The sequence below is a fragment of the Rhincodon typus genome, chromosome 32 (assembly GCF_021869965.1).
Source record: "Rhincodon typus isolate 14 chromosome 32, sRhiTyp1.1, whole genome shotgun sequence".
In the NCBI taxonomy this organism is placed as follows: domain Eukaryota; kingdom Metazoa; phylum Chordata; class Chondrichthyes; order Orectolobiformes; family Rhincodontidae; genus Rhincodon; species Rhincodon typus.
In genome coordinates, this window is record NC_063363.1 from 4,911,190 (window position 1) to 4,926,664 (window position 15,475).

General features: G+C 44.6%; 1 protein-coding gene across 5 annotated transcripts in view; it reads left to right on the top strand.

Annotated features, from left to right (window-relative positions):
* Nucleotides 1–15,469, top strand: part of phldb1b (pleckstrin homology-like domain, family B, member 1b) — an 89,683-nt gene extending 74,214 nt beyond the window's left edge. For 4 of the 5 annotated variants that reach the window (XM_048615667.1, XM_048615669.1, XM_048615670.1 and 1 more), the window contains 5 exons: nucleotides 3,147–3,293; nucleotides 6,702–6,921; nucleotides 8,301–8,386; nucleotides 11,758–11,787; nucleotides 14,655–15,469. In XM_048615667.1, coding sequence (XP_048471624.1) covers nucleotides 3,147–3,293; nucleotides 6,702–6,921; nucleotides 8,301–8,386; nucleotides 11,758–11,787; nucleotides 14,655–14,795 — 624 coding nt within the window. In that variant the 3' untranslated portion in view covers nucleotides 14,796–15,469. The remainder of the gene's footprint in view (nucleotides 1–3,146; nucleotides 3,294–6,701; nucleotides 6,922–8,300; nucleotides 8,387–11,757; nucleotides 11,788–14,654) is intronic. The other variant, XM_048615668.1, reaches the window with a different exon arrangement.
* Nucleotides 15,470–15,475: the final 6 nt, after the last annotated feature.

The window sequence follows — 15,475 nt, forward strand, 5'->3', positions numbered from 1 at the left end:
TTCCTAAATTATCCTACCCAAATCCGGGAGCTGTTCCTAAATTATCCAACGCAAATCCGGGAGCTGTTCCTAAATTATCCTATCCAAATCCAGGAGCTGTTCCTAAATTATCCGACGCAAATCCGGGAGTTGTTCCTAAATGATCCTATCCAAATCCGGGAGCTGTTCCTAAATTATCCTCTCCTTCCCTGCTGGGTCCTGCTGCACTCTTGGCTGATGGGTAGGTAGCCAACCTAGTGTGACATAGTCATAGAGTTGTACAGCACGGAAACAGACCCTTCAGCCCAACTCAACCATGCCAACCAGATATCCTAAATTAATCTAGTCAAATTTGCAAGTACTTGACCCATATCCCTCTAAACCCTTCCTATTTATATACCCATCCAGATGTCTTCTAAATGTTGTAATTGTACCAGCCTCCAACACTTCCTCTGGCAGCTCGTTCCATACACGCACCACCCTCTGTGTGAAAAAGTTGCCCCTTAGGTCCCTCTTACATCTTTCCCCCCTATCCTTAAACCTATCCCCCGCTAGTTTTGGACTCCACCATCCTGCTAAAGAAGAACTTGGCTATTCACCCTATCCATGCCTGTCGTGACTTACACTCCAGGGTAAATAGCCCCAGCTTGGTCAGCCTGTCCCTATAGCTCATCTCCATAAGGATGTAAGAAATAGGAGCAGGAGAAGGCCTGCTCTGTCATTCTACATTATGGTTGATCTTCTACCTCAACCACACCTTTTGGCACAATGCCCATATCCTGGATTCTCCTAGTGTCCAAAATTTCCATCAACATCAGTCTCGAGTACCCTCAATAATGGAGTGTGCGCAGTTGCCTGGTGTAGGGATTTACAAAGATTCACTACTCTCTGGGTGAAGGGAATTCTCCTCCACCGTGAATGGCCAGCTCCTTGTCCTGAGACTGCAACCACGTGATCCAGACTCTATATCCAGAGAAAAAGACATTTATCACTGATGCCCAAGCCACCATGCTATATCTACCCTTCTTTCATCCCACAGCCTCCCTCATTATGGCCATCCATTTCACCATCAACTTCCCCAATCCAATTCACTTGGCTTCTCAATGCTGCACAACTGTTCATCAGCGCCCATCTTCACTTCCTGCATCCTACTTTAAGATCTCCAGTTTGATGTGAACACAAACCAGGAGCCAAGAATCATGGAAGCCATATGTCGCAGAAAGAGGCCGTTCAGCCCATCATGTCACAACTGCTTTGCCAAATGAGCACTTAGAGCTCAGTGCCATTGTCTTGCCTTTGCCCTACGCCCTTACACGTTGTTTTTATTTAAACAATCATTCCGTTCCTGCTTGAATATCTCAGTCAATCCTACCTCCAACCCACTTCCAGGCCCAAACCACTCACTGTCTGAAAGCTTTCTCTCTCATCACATTCACTGCTTTCATAAGACATTTTAAATCTGTGCCTTCCTGACCTTGATCCTTTTACAAGCGAGAAAAGTGAGTCATTATCAGCTCTGTCCAGCGCCTTTATGATTTCGAAAATTCCTACCAAACCTCCTCTTAGCCTTTCTCTTTTTTCCAAGGCAAACAGTCCCAAATTCTCCAATCAGACCTGAAGTTTTCTTGTCCTTGGAATTGATCTCATAAACCTCTTCTGCAGCCACTCTAATGCGTTCACATCCTTCCTAAATGTGGCACCCAGGAAGCATGTAAATCTGCCGGAGTGAATGCAGAAGAGACTTACAAGAATGGGGTTTCAGGAATGTTACATATGTTCGATAAGGATGATCCCAGAGGTGGGAATGCTGAACGGGCCAGCGATTGACTGATTATGAGGGACTTCATTAGGACAGATGTAAAGAATTCCTTTCCATTTATTGGCAGAGATGAAAGTTCGGAGTTTCGAATACAATATAGTCCTTCACAAATCCAGTAAGAAATTCCTTGGAAATCTCTTAACCCAGAGAGTGGTATGACTGTGGAACTCATGGTTGAGGTGAACAGAATGGATCCATTCAAAGAGAGACTGTGTAACATAACAGGGAGAAAGGAATAGATGGACATCTCGATTGGGCCAGATGCAGCAGGATGGGATGGGATTTGCTATTCTCCCAAACTTCAGTTTCACTTGATCCTTGTTAATGTTTAACCTTTTCAGTTCCATAAATGATTAGCATGAGCTGTGGCCCATGTTTGTTCACATTGGCTGTATGTGTGACGTGTCAGCCTGGCACTCAGTACGAAACGGCAGATTGTAATCGGGCTTGATGCTTCCTATTCCAGATCAGTCAGCCCTTGGGGATTCAGTAATATTTCATAATCATTTCCTGCTTACATTCTGTCGCAATTAATAGGTTCAGACTTCCTGGAGTTTTTGAGGATGTCAGTTAGAAAAGGTCAGGGGGAGTAGTTGGTTGTGTGTGTGTGTATGTGTGTCTAGCATGTACGTGTGCGGTGTAAGTATGTGTATGTGTGGTATCAGGCTGCCTACAAGGCAATGTGTGTAAGTGTAAGTACATGGAAACTGAAGCTGTGTACCTTTTGTGTGTCTGTATTTATCATTCTCTGACATTCTGTAAATGTGATGAAGGACACAATATCAGTCAGAGTTTTAAGGGCATCTGCCTCTTCCAGCAAAGTGCCATCAAAAGTTTGTTTGTTTAATAGATAGTGAGAGCTTTTCTCTCCTCATTTTGATATAGCAACATGTCAAACATTTTCTTTCAAATGCATTAATGCTTTCAATAAAAATACCATTAATGTATTTGCTTGCAGCTTGTCTGCGAGTTCGTTATGAGCTAACATTAAATGGGAATGAATCAAGTGATCACACTTGTCCAACTAACATAGCCCAGCAACCCCAGAGTCTACTCACCTGCTCCTCCAGCTGGTTTGGGGAACGTCTTGAAAGCTGCAGTGAAGGTAGATCACCCTTCAGTGTATTTTTCGCTTAAATTCAGCCCATTTTGCTGCCCAGTGAGTTCCCACATGGCTGTTAGGTAGATGAAGAAAGCAGTAGATGTCCAAACCAGGTGTCAGGGATCCCCACAGCCCTGGTCCTTCTCAGAGGCACAGCTCATGGGTTTGAAAGAAGCCGCCTGCAGGTTGGCTGCTGATGTTAATGCTGGTTCCTGTCTCCTTCCCCATACCCCCACCCTCCACTAGGCTCGTGAGATGGAAATGCGCCGTCAGGCCTTTGAGGAGGAACGCAAGAGGCGGGAGGAGCTGGAGAAGAGGCTCCAGGATGAAACTGATCTTCGGCAGCAGCTTATTGACAAAGAGGTTAAGATGCGGGAGAAACATTTTTCACAGGTAACTATTCACTGGCATAAGGCCTTAAAGTGTAGGAGCAGAATTAGGGCATTGGGTCCATCGAGTCCGGTCAGCCATTCAATCATGACTGATATATTTCTCAGGAACAAAAACCAAGTTGCTGGAAAAGCTCAGCAGGTTTAGTAGCATCTGTGAAGAAAACATCAGAGATAACGTTTTGGGTCTGGTGACCCTTTCTCAGAACCGGACCCGAAATGTTAACTCTGACTTTTTCTCCACAGATGCTGCCAGACCTGCTGAGCTTTTCCAACAACTTTGTTTTTGTCCCTGATTTACAGCATCCGCAGTTCTTTTGGTTTTTATATGATATATTTCTCAGCCCCATTCTCCTGCCTTCTCCCTATAACCCTTACCAATCAAAAACCTATCCATCTCTGTCTTAAAGAGACTTAATGACTTGGCCTCCACTGCCTTCGTAGCAATGAGTTCCACAGATTTACCAGCCACTGGCTGAAGAAATTCCTCCTCATCTCAGTTGTAAAGGGTTATCCCTTCACTCTGAGCCTGTGCCCTCAGATCTTTGGCTGCCCTATTGGAGGAGACACCTTCTCCATGCCCACACTATCCAGGCCTCTCAGTATTCAGTAAATTTCAATCAGATACCCCCTCATCCTTCTAAACTCCATCGAGTACAGACCCAGAGTCCTCAATCGCTCCTCAAATGACAAGCTCTTCATTCTGCGATCATTTTTGTAACCCTCCTCTGGACCCCTTCCAAGGCCAACACGTCCTTCCCTGGATACAGGGCCAAAAACTGCTCTCAATATTCCAAAATGTGGTCTTACCAGAGCCATATATAGCCTCAGCACTACATCCCTGCTCTTGTATTCTAACCCTCTTGAAACGAATGCATTTGCCTTCCGAACTGCCAACCAAACCTGCATGTTAACCTGAAGAGTCATCGTGTGACCTTACTTTATTGATGGGATTGTAGAACATTGAAACATGGAAATTCGGACCAAGGAGGGGCCATTCAGCCCATCAATCCTGCTGTACCTTTAAATGTGATCATGGCTGAACCTTTATCTCAATGTCTCTCCTTACCTCGTTTGAAAGAGGAACAAAAGAACAGAATATTAATCAAATGGAGAAAAACTGCAGAAAGCTACAACACAAAGGGACTTGAGGTACTGGTGCATGAAACACAGAAAGTTGGCGCACAGGGCAAGCAGGTAATCAGGAAGGCTCATGGAATGGGCCCTTATTTCAAGGGGTTGGAGTATAGCATGCATGTTTTACAGAGCCTGTAAATTAGTGAAACATAAACCATCCAAGGCACTTCACAAGAAGGTGGCAAATAAAGCTCGACAGTGAGCCAGAGGACAAGGTTTCAAGAGAGGGAGCAAAGAGGCTGATTTTATAATGTTATTTGAAGAAGGAGAGAGAGGGCAAGGGTTTTAGGAAGGGAATTCCAGAGGTTGAGTCAAGTCACTGAAGGCGATGGGCAAGAGGCCAGAAGTGGAGGATGTTTCAGAGGGCAGGATCAGAGGAGCAGGACAGCTCATGTTTCGTCTGAAGAAGGGTCCTGACCCGAAACGTCAGCTTTCCTGCCCTTCCGATGCTGGCTGGTCTGCTGTGTTCCTCCAGCTCCACACTGTGTTATCTCAGACTCCAGCATCGGCAGTTCCTACTATCTCTGTGTTATCTCAGACTCCAGCATCGGCAGTTCTTACTTTCTCTGCTGTTTCAGAGGGTTGTGTGAAGTGATTACGGAGATCAAAAAGGGAGAGACCATCAGACAATGAATGATTTCATTGTCTCGGGCTGGTGCTTCCTTATCAAGCTCTCCACAGGGTGTGTGCAATAGAACTTTGGGGCAATTACGAGCTTTACTAATAAAAATAATCACTACAGCCACCTCAAGGCAGAGTGTGGAGCACTCAGTAGGGTTAATATCACCTGCTGTCAACTGAAGACAGCCTGTGATTATGAGCCAAAGGTCACAAACCCTGCCTCACATTTGAACATTGTCATCTTAACTCAACTTGCATTCTCGAGATAATAAAGAAAGAACTGATTTTATATAACATCTTTCACTGCCTCAGGAGTCCCAAAACATGCAAGATGCCATGCTATCAGACTTTTGAATCAACCTCTCAAATGTTAATTCTGATCTCTCCCTCTCTGCACCTTCTGTGCGGCTGTAACACTGTATTCTGCACCCTGTTCTGCTACCCTGATGCACTTTGTATGGGACGATCTGCCTGTAGAGTATGCAAAACACTTTTCATTATATCTTGGTGGATGTGACAACAATAAATCAAATCAAATCAATCTGAGGCCTTACCTGCCCTCCCACATGGATGTTAAAGATCCCATGGCAATGTTTCGAAGTTCTCCCCAGTGTCCTGGCCAGTATTTATCCCTCAATCTAGATCACAAATGTTGATTATTTGGTCATTGATGCATGGCTGTCTGTGGGAACTTGCCGTGTGTAAATTAGTTGCCAACTTTCGCTACATTACAAAAACATTTCAATGGCGATAAAGTGCTTTGAAAGATCCTGAGGTGGTGAAATGCATTATATAAATGCCAGTTCACCAATCTCCTTGAGAGAAGGAAATCTGCCATCCTTACCCTGTCTGGCTTACACGTGACACCAGATGCACAGTAATGTGGTTGACACTTAACGGCCCTGTGAAAAGGCCAAGCAAAACACTGGGTTCAAGGATAATTGGGGATGGACGATAATAGTTAATCAGTGACATCCACATCGCATGAAAGAATAATGAAGATCTTATTTCTTTGAGCCAACAAACCCCTGGTTTAGTTTACTGACTGCAGCCTAGCCAATGGTTTTTCACCTTTATTTAGCGACCTGGACCCAGACAGGAGAAAGATCAACCAGGATTCCCAAGCCTGGTCATCTATAGTCCCTTCCGCTGGAATGATAGAGTTCACAGGAAGGCATCACATAAATGGTCACTCATTGACCTCAAAACATGAAGAACAGTTCGCTTCACTGAAGATTCTGAGAGAACTAAAGCCCAGGTGAACTGATGGGCAGTGCGACCAACTTTATATAAGTTATTAGGATCTGGAATACACAGTCTAGCAGAATGTTGGACACACAATAATAGTTTTCAAAAGGAGATTGGATACTTGATATATAAATGATAGGATTATAGTGTAAGAACTAGGGAGTGAGACTAATTAAAAGAACTAGTACAGACTTGGTGGGATGAATGGCCTCCTTGCGTGCTGTTGTATTCTAACGATTCTGGTAAGAGTCAATGTCTCTGGGGAAGAACAGAAGAAGATACAAAATGTAAATGCTATCGAAGCAGATCAGTCCCAAAATGATGAACTACCTTCTCTATTGAAGGAGGTCAATGATTTCCTGGCTTTGGGCTCCACTCACTTGTCCTGACTTGATCTGGCTTCCAGGCACGACCCTTAACTCGGTATCTACCAATCAGGAAGGAGGATTTTGACCTGCGATCTCATATTGAATCATCAGGCCACAACCTGGAAATCTGTTACCAGGTGGCTATCTCTGAGAAGATGTGCAAGGGTTACCTCACAAAAATGGGCGGGAAAATCAAATCTTGGAGAAAGCGGTGGTTTGTCTTTGATCGCATCAAACGGACATTGTCTTATTATGTCGGTAAGTGACCCTTACACTATGTTTTGTCCATTTTTAAAACAAATAACAGTTTTATTTCTCATACGGAAGTGGAAGCAATCAGCCCCAGTAGTGTGAAACAGTAATTAGGAGTCAGTAAGCCACATGAGGGTGGGGGTGGGGAGGGTGCAGAGAAGTGAAAAAGGCAGGGTAATTGTAATTGTAATTTTAATTGTAATTTTAAAGATTGAGACTATGAGAACTCATATACATTGAGAAAAATCTATGGTTTTTTATTGTTACATGTCACCTTTAATCCCAACTTGAAACTGGAGAGTGTTCTGAAAGAGGTGAAGTGAATTTCCCAGCAAGCAGTTGATTTTAAGAATTACCAAAATGACCCGAGGTTGCCATGGCAAAGAAATGCTAAAATGCCAAGAGTAAATAGAAAACCAACTACAGTGAAGGCTAATTCCGGCCGACAGTGCAAAACGCATAATTTATGTGAGAGGAAAGAAGCAAAACTCTTGACAAATGAAGCAGTTGTCTGATTTACTGTAAGAGAATAGAACAGAGACTGACAGCAGGCCTGTCAAACACTCGGAAAGGACGGACAGCTGAAGACAGGGAAAGCAGGGGATTGTGTTTTGGACAAAACCCATTGCAGATGTTTCATTGGTGCTGAGACTGATACAAGAGGATTGGGTGCTTGAGTGAGATACAGAGCAAGGGAATGTGACAGCCTAGTGGTATTATCACTGGACTGTTAATCCAGAGACCCAGCTAATATTCTAGGGAGAGATAGTAGGAACTGCAGATGCTGGAGAATCTGAGATAACAAGGTGCAGCGCTGGATGAACACAGCAGGCCAAGCAGTATCAGAGGAGTAGGAAAGCTGTCGTTTCGGGCCTAGAGAAGAAGGGTCTAGGCCTGAAACGTCAGCTTTCCTGCTCCTTTGATGCTGCTTGGCCTGCTGTGTTCATCCAGCTCTGCACCTTGTTACCTCTAATATTCTAGGGACCTGGGTTTGAATCCTGCCATGGCACATGGAGGAATCTAAATTCAATAAAAATCTGGAGTCTAATAATGACCATGAAACCACTGGTCAATTAAAATCCCATCTGGTTCACTAATGACCTATAGGAAGGAAACTGCTATCCTTACCTGTTCTGGCTTACATGTGACTCCAGACCCACAGCAATGTGATTGACTTATAACTACCTCTAGGTAATTAAGGATAGGCAATAAATGCTGACCTAACCAGTGATGCCCTCATCCCGTGAATGATTTAAATTAAAGATTTCCCTGGCCTGGCCTGTTCTCAGCAGGATATTGTTGGGCGGAAGGGATTGGGGGAGTGCAGTTGAAAAGACGTACAACAAAATGTTCTGTGCATTTTAACCAATGTAATTTTTTGACAGATAAACACGAAAGTAAGTTGAAGGGAGTGATTTATTTTCAAGCCATCGAAGAGGTTTACTATGACCATCTCAGGAGTGCCTCAAAGGTAAGAACATTTAAGAAGCTAACACTATCCTGGACCTAGTAGCTTTAAAACAGCAGACCCTGTATCTTCCCCTTGTTCTGCTGCAATCCACTGCTGTTCCTAGATTAGTTTGTCTTCTGCTCCAGATGGGCTATAGGTTCACATCCTGCACCAGGGCTTTGAGTGTTAATCTGCTAAACACCATCTGGCAAAGAAGAAGCAGGAACTGGTCTGTCTTCCTCATCAGTTTCTTCACAAAGCCATGAACAGCGTGAATACAGACCACCAATCCCTTACACAGAGCAGGCCCTCCAGGTCTTGTACTACTTTGAAGCTAAACCAAATTAAACCAAGTAAATGACAGGCTCATGAAGGGGAACCATCCCAAAGATCAAAGCTTTAAAGGAAGGTTCACAGATTTCATTAAAATGTCATTGCTGGCTGGGACCTTGAGATGAAGCTGCCCAGTCCCTGTGGTGCCCACTGGTCGCGAAAGATCTCAAACGTTGCAGTGGACACCAGGTGCCCCCTCTCCAGGAACATCAGGCACAAATGTACCCACTGAAGGGCACTCAGGTCTGATGCCCCCACACCCTCTAAGGCCCCACTACCTGGACCTATTAATGGTCACCTTGGTGAGGCTCAGGAGCTGACCCATGAGGAGATCGGCCAATCCGCCTGCCCCACTCACACCATATTCTTCATCTACGTGTCCTCACCTGTTCCCATAGAGTATCAGCTGCTCTACCTGGAGCCTGCACAAATACTCACCTACTCAGTACAGCATCTACAACCAGCTTGGAGGCTTCTTTTCTATTTATTTCTGAATTGACCTCCTTAGAGCTGAGAAGGTTAAGGGCGCGTTTAACACAGATGTTCCAAATTGTGAAGGATTTTGATGGAATAAATGAAGAGAAACTGTTTCTAGTGGCAAACAATAGCAGACGAACACTGATTTAAGTGAATTTGGCCAAAGAGGGACAGAAAAGAATTTCTTTCAAGTACACGTTACAAGTTAGAATCTGCTGCTTGGAAAAGGCAGTGGAACAATATTTGAAAAGTTAAACGATGGTGCTGTGGGGAAAGAGGAGGGAGAGTGGGATTAATTGAATGGCTTTTTTAAAAAGGCAAAACGGCCACTATATGTCCTGAATTATTCCAGTAATGAAAGGCAGACCAGGAGTTTTTCCAGCATTGTTACCACGCCTGCCTTGATTGATGCCACAGTAGATGTTTACAGAACTTGACAGAGTTACCGTTGCAACCACATCGCAGTCACGGCATTCCAAAAATAATTTGGCGGGTGAAGTGCTTTCAGGCTGCAATATCAGTATTTATATTACTTTTCATCATCGTTTTTTTACCTCACTGTTTCCAGTTGCAGCTCAGTGCTCGCTCCATTCAGGAAAGTGAGCTGCAACCAATCAGTTTATCAGTCTGTGGAAGTCAGAAATAACAGGGTCCCGTGCTAAACAAAGCTGGTTTCTTCATATGGCCTCCTCCATGGCTCGTCTCTGACTTAGCCTGGGTTTTGTAAGTCCACTCTTCCTTTTTATTTGGAGTCATGTGCCTTTGGAATTGAGGGCAGTTTTAATCCCTTGTGTGACCTATTGATCCTCTGACCTTCTGCAACTTGAGGGTACCACAGGGTCTGGAGTGCATCATGTCTCCCTCAGCCCTGCCCCCAAACCAACAATGACATTTTAATTTAATCTATTTAGCTTCCTCTGAAGAGTCATAGAGTTATAGAATTGTACGGCACAGAAACAGACCCTTCGGTGACCAGATATCCTAAATTAATCTAGTCCCGTTTGTCAGCATTTAGCCCATATCCCTCTAAACCCTTCCTATTCATGTGCCCATCCAGATGCCTTTTAAATGTTGTAATTGTACCAGCCTCCACCATTTTCTCTGGCAAATCCAATTTCAAGGGGAACTGTAACAAAGATCAAAGCTTAGATGGGGTGAATAGCTAAGGTCTTTTCCCTAGGGTGGAGTAGGTAGGGCATAGGTTTAAGATGAAAGGGGAAAGATATAAAAGGCACCTAATGTGTAGCTGTTTCATGCAGAGGATGGTGTGTGTATGGAATGACAGAAAGTCACCAACCCAAGTCCCCCAACTCTAGGTGAGCATTGGGGGTGAAAGTTGAAAATCTGGAATGAGCTGTCTCCTGAGTTTGGCCTCGTTGCAGAGGGCAGTGTTTTAGCTGAGGAACTTAGCAAAGCCGTAAAGCAAGAACTTGCATTTACACAGCACCTCTCACAACATATGCACATCCCAAAGTGCTTTGCAGCCAATGAATTGCTCTAAAGTACACTCAGTGCTGACAAACAAAAGGCAGTGCCTCTGACAAGGTAGCACACCCTCAGGACTGGGATTGGAAATGTCAGCCTAGATTCTGTGGGCATTGAACTCATAACCTTCTGGCTCTGGGATGAATGTCATCCACTGAGCCACTGCTGACACTAAAACATGTTCATGAATAAAGATTATTCTTGGGTTATGCACAAACAGGGATCTCCCCCTTAGCTTACAGCAGTGGCCCCTTGCAGTGATCACAGGAAAAGGATGAACTGTTTAACATTCCCTGCAACTTTTCTACAAAAAGACATATTTTGTCGAGGCATTTCGTCCTACTCCCATCGGGACAATTTGCAAGAATACCTAATTAAGGGGAATAGAGATTATTTATAACATATGAAAAGAGACTGCTGATTGGGTTTGCAAGTGGACTCTGGTTGGTGGAGGTATTGCCATGGAAAATGCACCAGTTAATGATGATTGATGATTAACTGTCAGGCTTTGTTTAAATTTTAAAGCAGACAGGTTGACTCTGATGGTCTAAATCATCACCCTAAGAAATGAACCGGTGAAAGGCTGTTAACTATTTTGTTAAGCTGAGACATTCAAAACACAAATATGTTCTTTCTATTGTAATCCGAGGCTGTCTTCTCATTCAACATAAATGTTGGTTTTCCCCTTGAAGTGGTGTTCTTGTGAATTGTCCTGATGAGTGAACAATGAAAAGTGTTGACGAAGTGCAGCTTTTTCAGCAATGCTCAAACTCTGTACAACCAAGCAACTGTTTCCCTTTAGTGTTCAGGCAGTAAATGAATACCTGATCATTCAGGAGTCATTTTAGCCCAACCTGCCCCTGGGAGAATGGAATGGAGGATAAAATCAGGCAGTGTATAAAGCCGCCATCTTGACTCCATTCCCATCCAGCAGCTCGGGTTAAAATGGCCCCGGTGATGCTTTGTTTTGAAGTTACATTTAGAGCTGTGCTCATTATGAACAGGATCATTAATCTGCCTTTGCAACTTACTTATTTATCTACTTTTGTTTCCCTTCTTCTCCCCTGTTGCTGGGCTAATTCCTTCCTTGTTCTCAGAAGGGATATTTGAACCTGCATAGAATCAATGTACGTATGACTTGCTATTCTCCGTGGTTTGTGACTCCCTTACACTCTGGTCTTCAAGGCCTTCTCTCTGTTTCATGTCAAAACAACTTCACGATGAGCTTGCGATTAAATTCTTTCTTTGCCGATGAGATGACTGTCAGAATGCTGGGCCAGTGCAAATCTTTTCCAGGTCGTGAGAGAATCAGCAGCTTGTTAGCACTTCCCTTTTGACGGCATTGGAAAACAAACCAACACTACCTTACATTGAACTAAAAACAGAAAGTGCTGGAGAAACTCAGCAGGTCTGGCAGCATCTGCGGGGAGAGGACAAACAGAGTTAACATTTCAAGCCTCATGTGACTTTTCATTAGAGACAAATGGCATTGTTCCATTAGCATCATAATACATCCCAAGGGGCTCCTTAAGAGCATGATCTAATAATGTTTTACTCCAAATCATAAAGGAACAGTTCAAGCATGTAAGTCATTGTGGGGGTCGTATGTAAGGAGGGAGAGGGGCCAAGAGGTTCAGGAAGAGAATCCTGGAGTTTAGGAGCCTGCAGCCAAAGGCAATAGAAATCAGGATTGTGCAAGAGACCAGATTTGGAGCACAGAAAGGGAGAGAGAGTTTGGTGAACAGGGAGGGAGCCAAGAGAGTTTGGAACAGAGAGGGAGAGAGTGTGTTGCAGAGAGAGAGCCGAGACAGTGTGGGGCAGAGAGAGAGAGAGAGCCAAGAGTTTGGACAGGAAGAGCTGAGAGAATTTGGAGTGGAGAAAGGTGAGAGAGTCGCACAGTATTCGGTACTGTGCAGCATCACGGGATAGTGCTCAGGAATGAGCACCCACTTAGGCTGTGGGTTTCAAAGTCGAGGCTGGGAGACAGGGTAACACATTATCCATGAAGAAGGTAGAACGAAAGTCTTGCACCTGTGCAGCAATGTTCACCACCTCACAAGATCCTGACATGCTTTGCAACCAGTGACTTGCTGAAGTGCAGTCTGTGTTGTATTAAAGGAAACACAGCAGCCATTTGGACACAGTAAAATCCCACTAATTGCAATGTGATAATGAGCAGTGTTTCTCTGTGATGTTGACTGAGGGATAAATATTGATCAGGGCACCAGAGGAGAGCTGAACAGCAACATGGGATCCTTTACATCCATTTCAGGGCCTCAGTTTAACATTTTTTTAAACGAGGGCATCACTGGCTAGGCAGCATTTATTGTCCATCCCTAATTGCCCAGAGGGCAGTTAAGAGTCAACCACATTGCTGTGGGTCTGGAGTCACATGTAGGCCAGACCAGCTAAGGATGGCAGTTTCCTTCCCTAAAGGACATAGTGAACCAGATGGGTTTTTCCTGACAATCAACACACGGTCATCATTAGATTGTTAATTCCAGATATTTTTATTGAATTTGAATTCCACCATCTGCCATAGCAGGATTCGAACCAGGCTCCTCCGGAACTTTATCTGGGTTTCTGGATTAATAGTCCAGCGATTATACCACTAGGCCATTGCCTCCCCTGACCTGAACATCTGACCTGGAAGACAGCAGCTGGATCGTACCCCACTCCCTTAGTGCAACACTGGTTGTGTCAGTGTAGATTTTCTGCTGCATTGTGAGATTTGTTTTCCACAATTTTCTGTCAATGTGCTCCTGGTTAAACTGTGGCTAGCAGTGTGATGTACCGTGTAGATATTTTCTCATCAACCTGTTCAGAGGTGGAATTTGAACCAGGGCCTGTTAGCTCGGAGGTAGGGACACTACCACTGCACCACAAGAGCCCTTAAGGCCATGATTTGATATGTTTTCTAGACAATCTGCTCAGAGATGTTCACACTCCTCTGGAGTAGGTGGGACCTGAACCTGGACCTCCTGGCTCAGAGATGGGGACACTACCCACTGCACTACAAGAGCCCCTAAGGTGTGATGTGTAGGCCAAACCTGGAAATTAATTCCACCTGCCTAAGAAGAAAAGCAAGAACACGGGAGTCACAGAGTCACATATGGCACAGGAGGAGGCCATTCAGCCAATGAAGCTGTGCTGATTTCCTGCTGCACACTTCAGTCTCTGATCTATCCCTGTAGCCCTGTGTGCTACATTTTCTCCAGTGCCTGTCCATTCTCCTTTAGCAGTCAGTGATCATCTCCACTTCCATCACACTCACAGGCACAGTGTTCCAGTGCATTGCCATTGGCTGTGTAAAAATAACTCCCACATTCCTCCTGCATCTATTGCCCAAACCCTGAACCTATATCACCCCTAGTCCTTGTACCACTAGCTAATGGGAACAACTTTTCCTGGTCTACTTTATCTAAACCTGTCATAACCTGGTCCACCTTAATCTGAGATAACAAGGTGCAGAGCTGGATGAACACAGCAGGCCAAGCAGCATCAGAGGAGCAGGAAAGCTGACGTTTTGGGCCTAGACCCTTCATCCAGCTCTGCACCTTGTTATCTCAGATTCTCCAGCATCTGCAGTTCCTACTATCTCTGAAACCACCTTAATCTGATTTCCCTTCAATCACCTTTTGCTCCAAAGAGAACAAACCCCATTGAATTCTGTCACTAATATCTACCCTCATCCCTGGGAACACTCTGGTAAATCCCTGCACCCTCTCCAGGACCCTCAGATCCTTCCAAAGGTGTGGTGAACTGATGCAGTACTCCAGGTGTGGCCTAACCAGAGCTATTTAAAGGGCTGACTTAACTTGCATTTATATACTGCCTTACCTGTCCTCTGGTAATCCTAATGCTGTTCACAAGCAGAGAGGAACTTGTCTGAGACTCATCGCTGGTACATCGGAGGCAGAAATGGTTGTGCTGTTGCTGTTGAGAAAATAACGTGTTAATCTAGGTTTTCTCTCCATTTCCTCATTCTTTACAGAGTCCCAACCCAAGCCTCACATTCTGCGTGAAGACACATGACCGACTGTATTTTATGGTGGCCCCCACCCCGGAAGCCATGCGGATTTGGATGGATGTGATTGTCACGGGAGCTGAGGGCTACACGCAGTTCATGAGCTGAGGAACAGACAGGACAGGGTTCTTGGGTGGAGTGAGTTAGCATTGAGCCATGGCCTTTGTAGAACTGACATGCTCTGACCCCAACAGCGGAAGTTGTGCTACCTGTCTTCACTGACTGATTGTCTCTCCATCTGCCCCTTTCTCTCTCTCTCTCTCTCTCTCCATCTCGTGTCCTCTCTGTTTGAACAACAGCAAACTGGTCCTGTGTCCCCACAAGGAACCAACCAATCATTTCCAAATACGCTTTCGCCAGAATAAAAACTGACTCCATTGCAGGCAAGAGAGAAACCTTCGCCTGCAAACAATAAAGAGGGAATGAACCTATGCAAAGTCACCCGTGCAATTGTAATTTTCCAAACAGATGATGGACAGAGGCAAAAGGATTCTTACAAAATGAAATTGAAAGAAGCAAATACAAAAATAAAACTGAACAGCCGGCAGGAAACCAGAGGCAGACTGTAAAACAGAAAGAACCTCTTCCGTGGACTTCTTTGTGAATCTGCAAACGGGGGTCGATTTGGACACTGTTGCCAAGATCTGGCACAGCCTACCCACCTTCGATTTGTGAAGAGCCCTATGCAGAAACATTCAGTGTCCTGTGTTGGGTGATGCCTCACAAGACATGTGCAAATGGAATCGTCCTCTTTGCGTACACACATGTGGACTGACCATGGTCATACT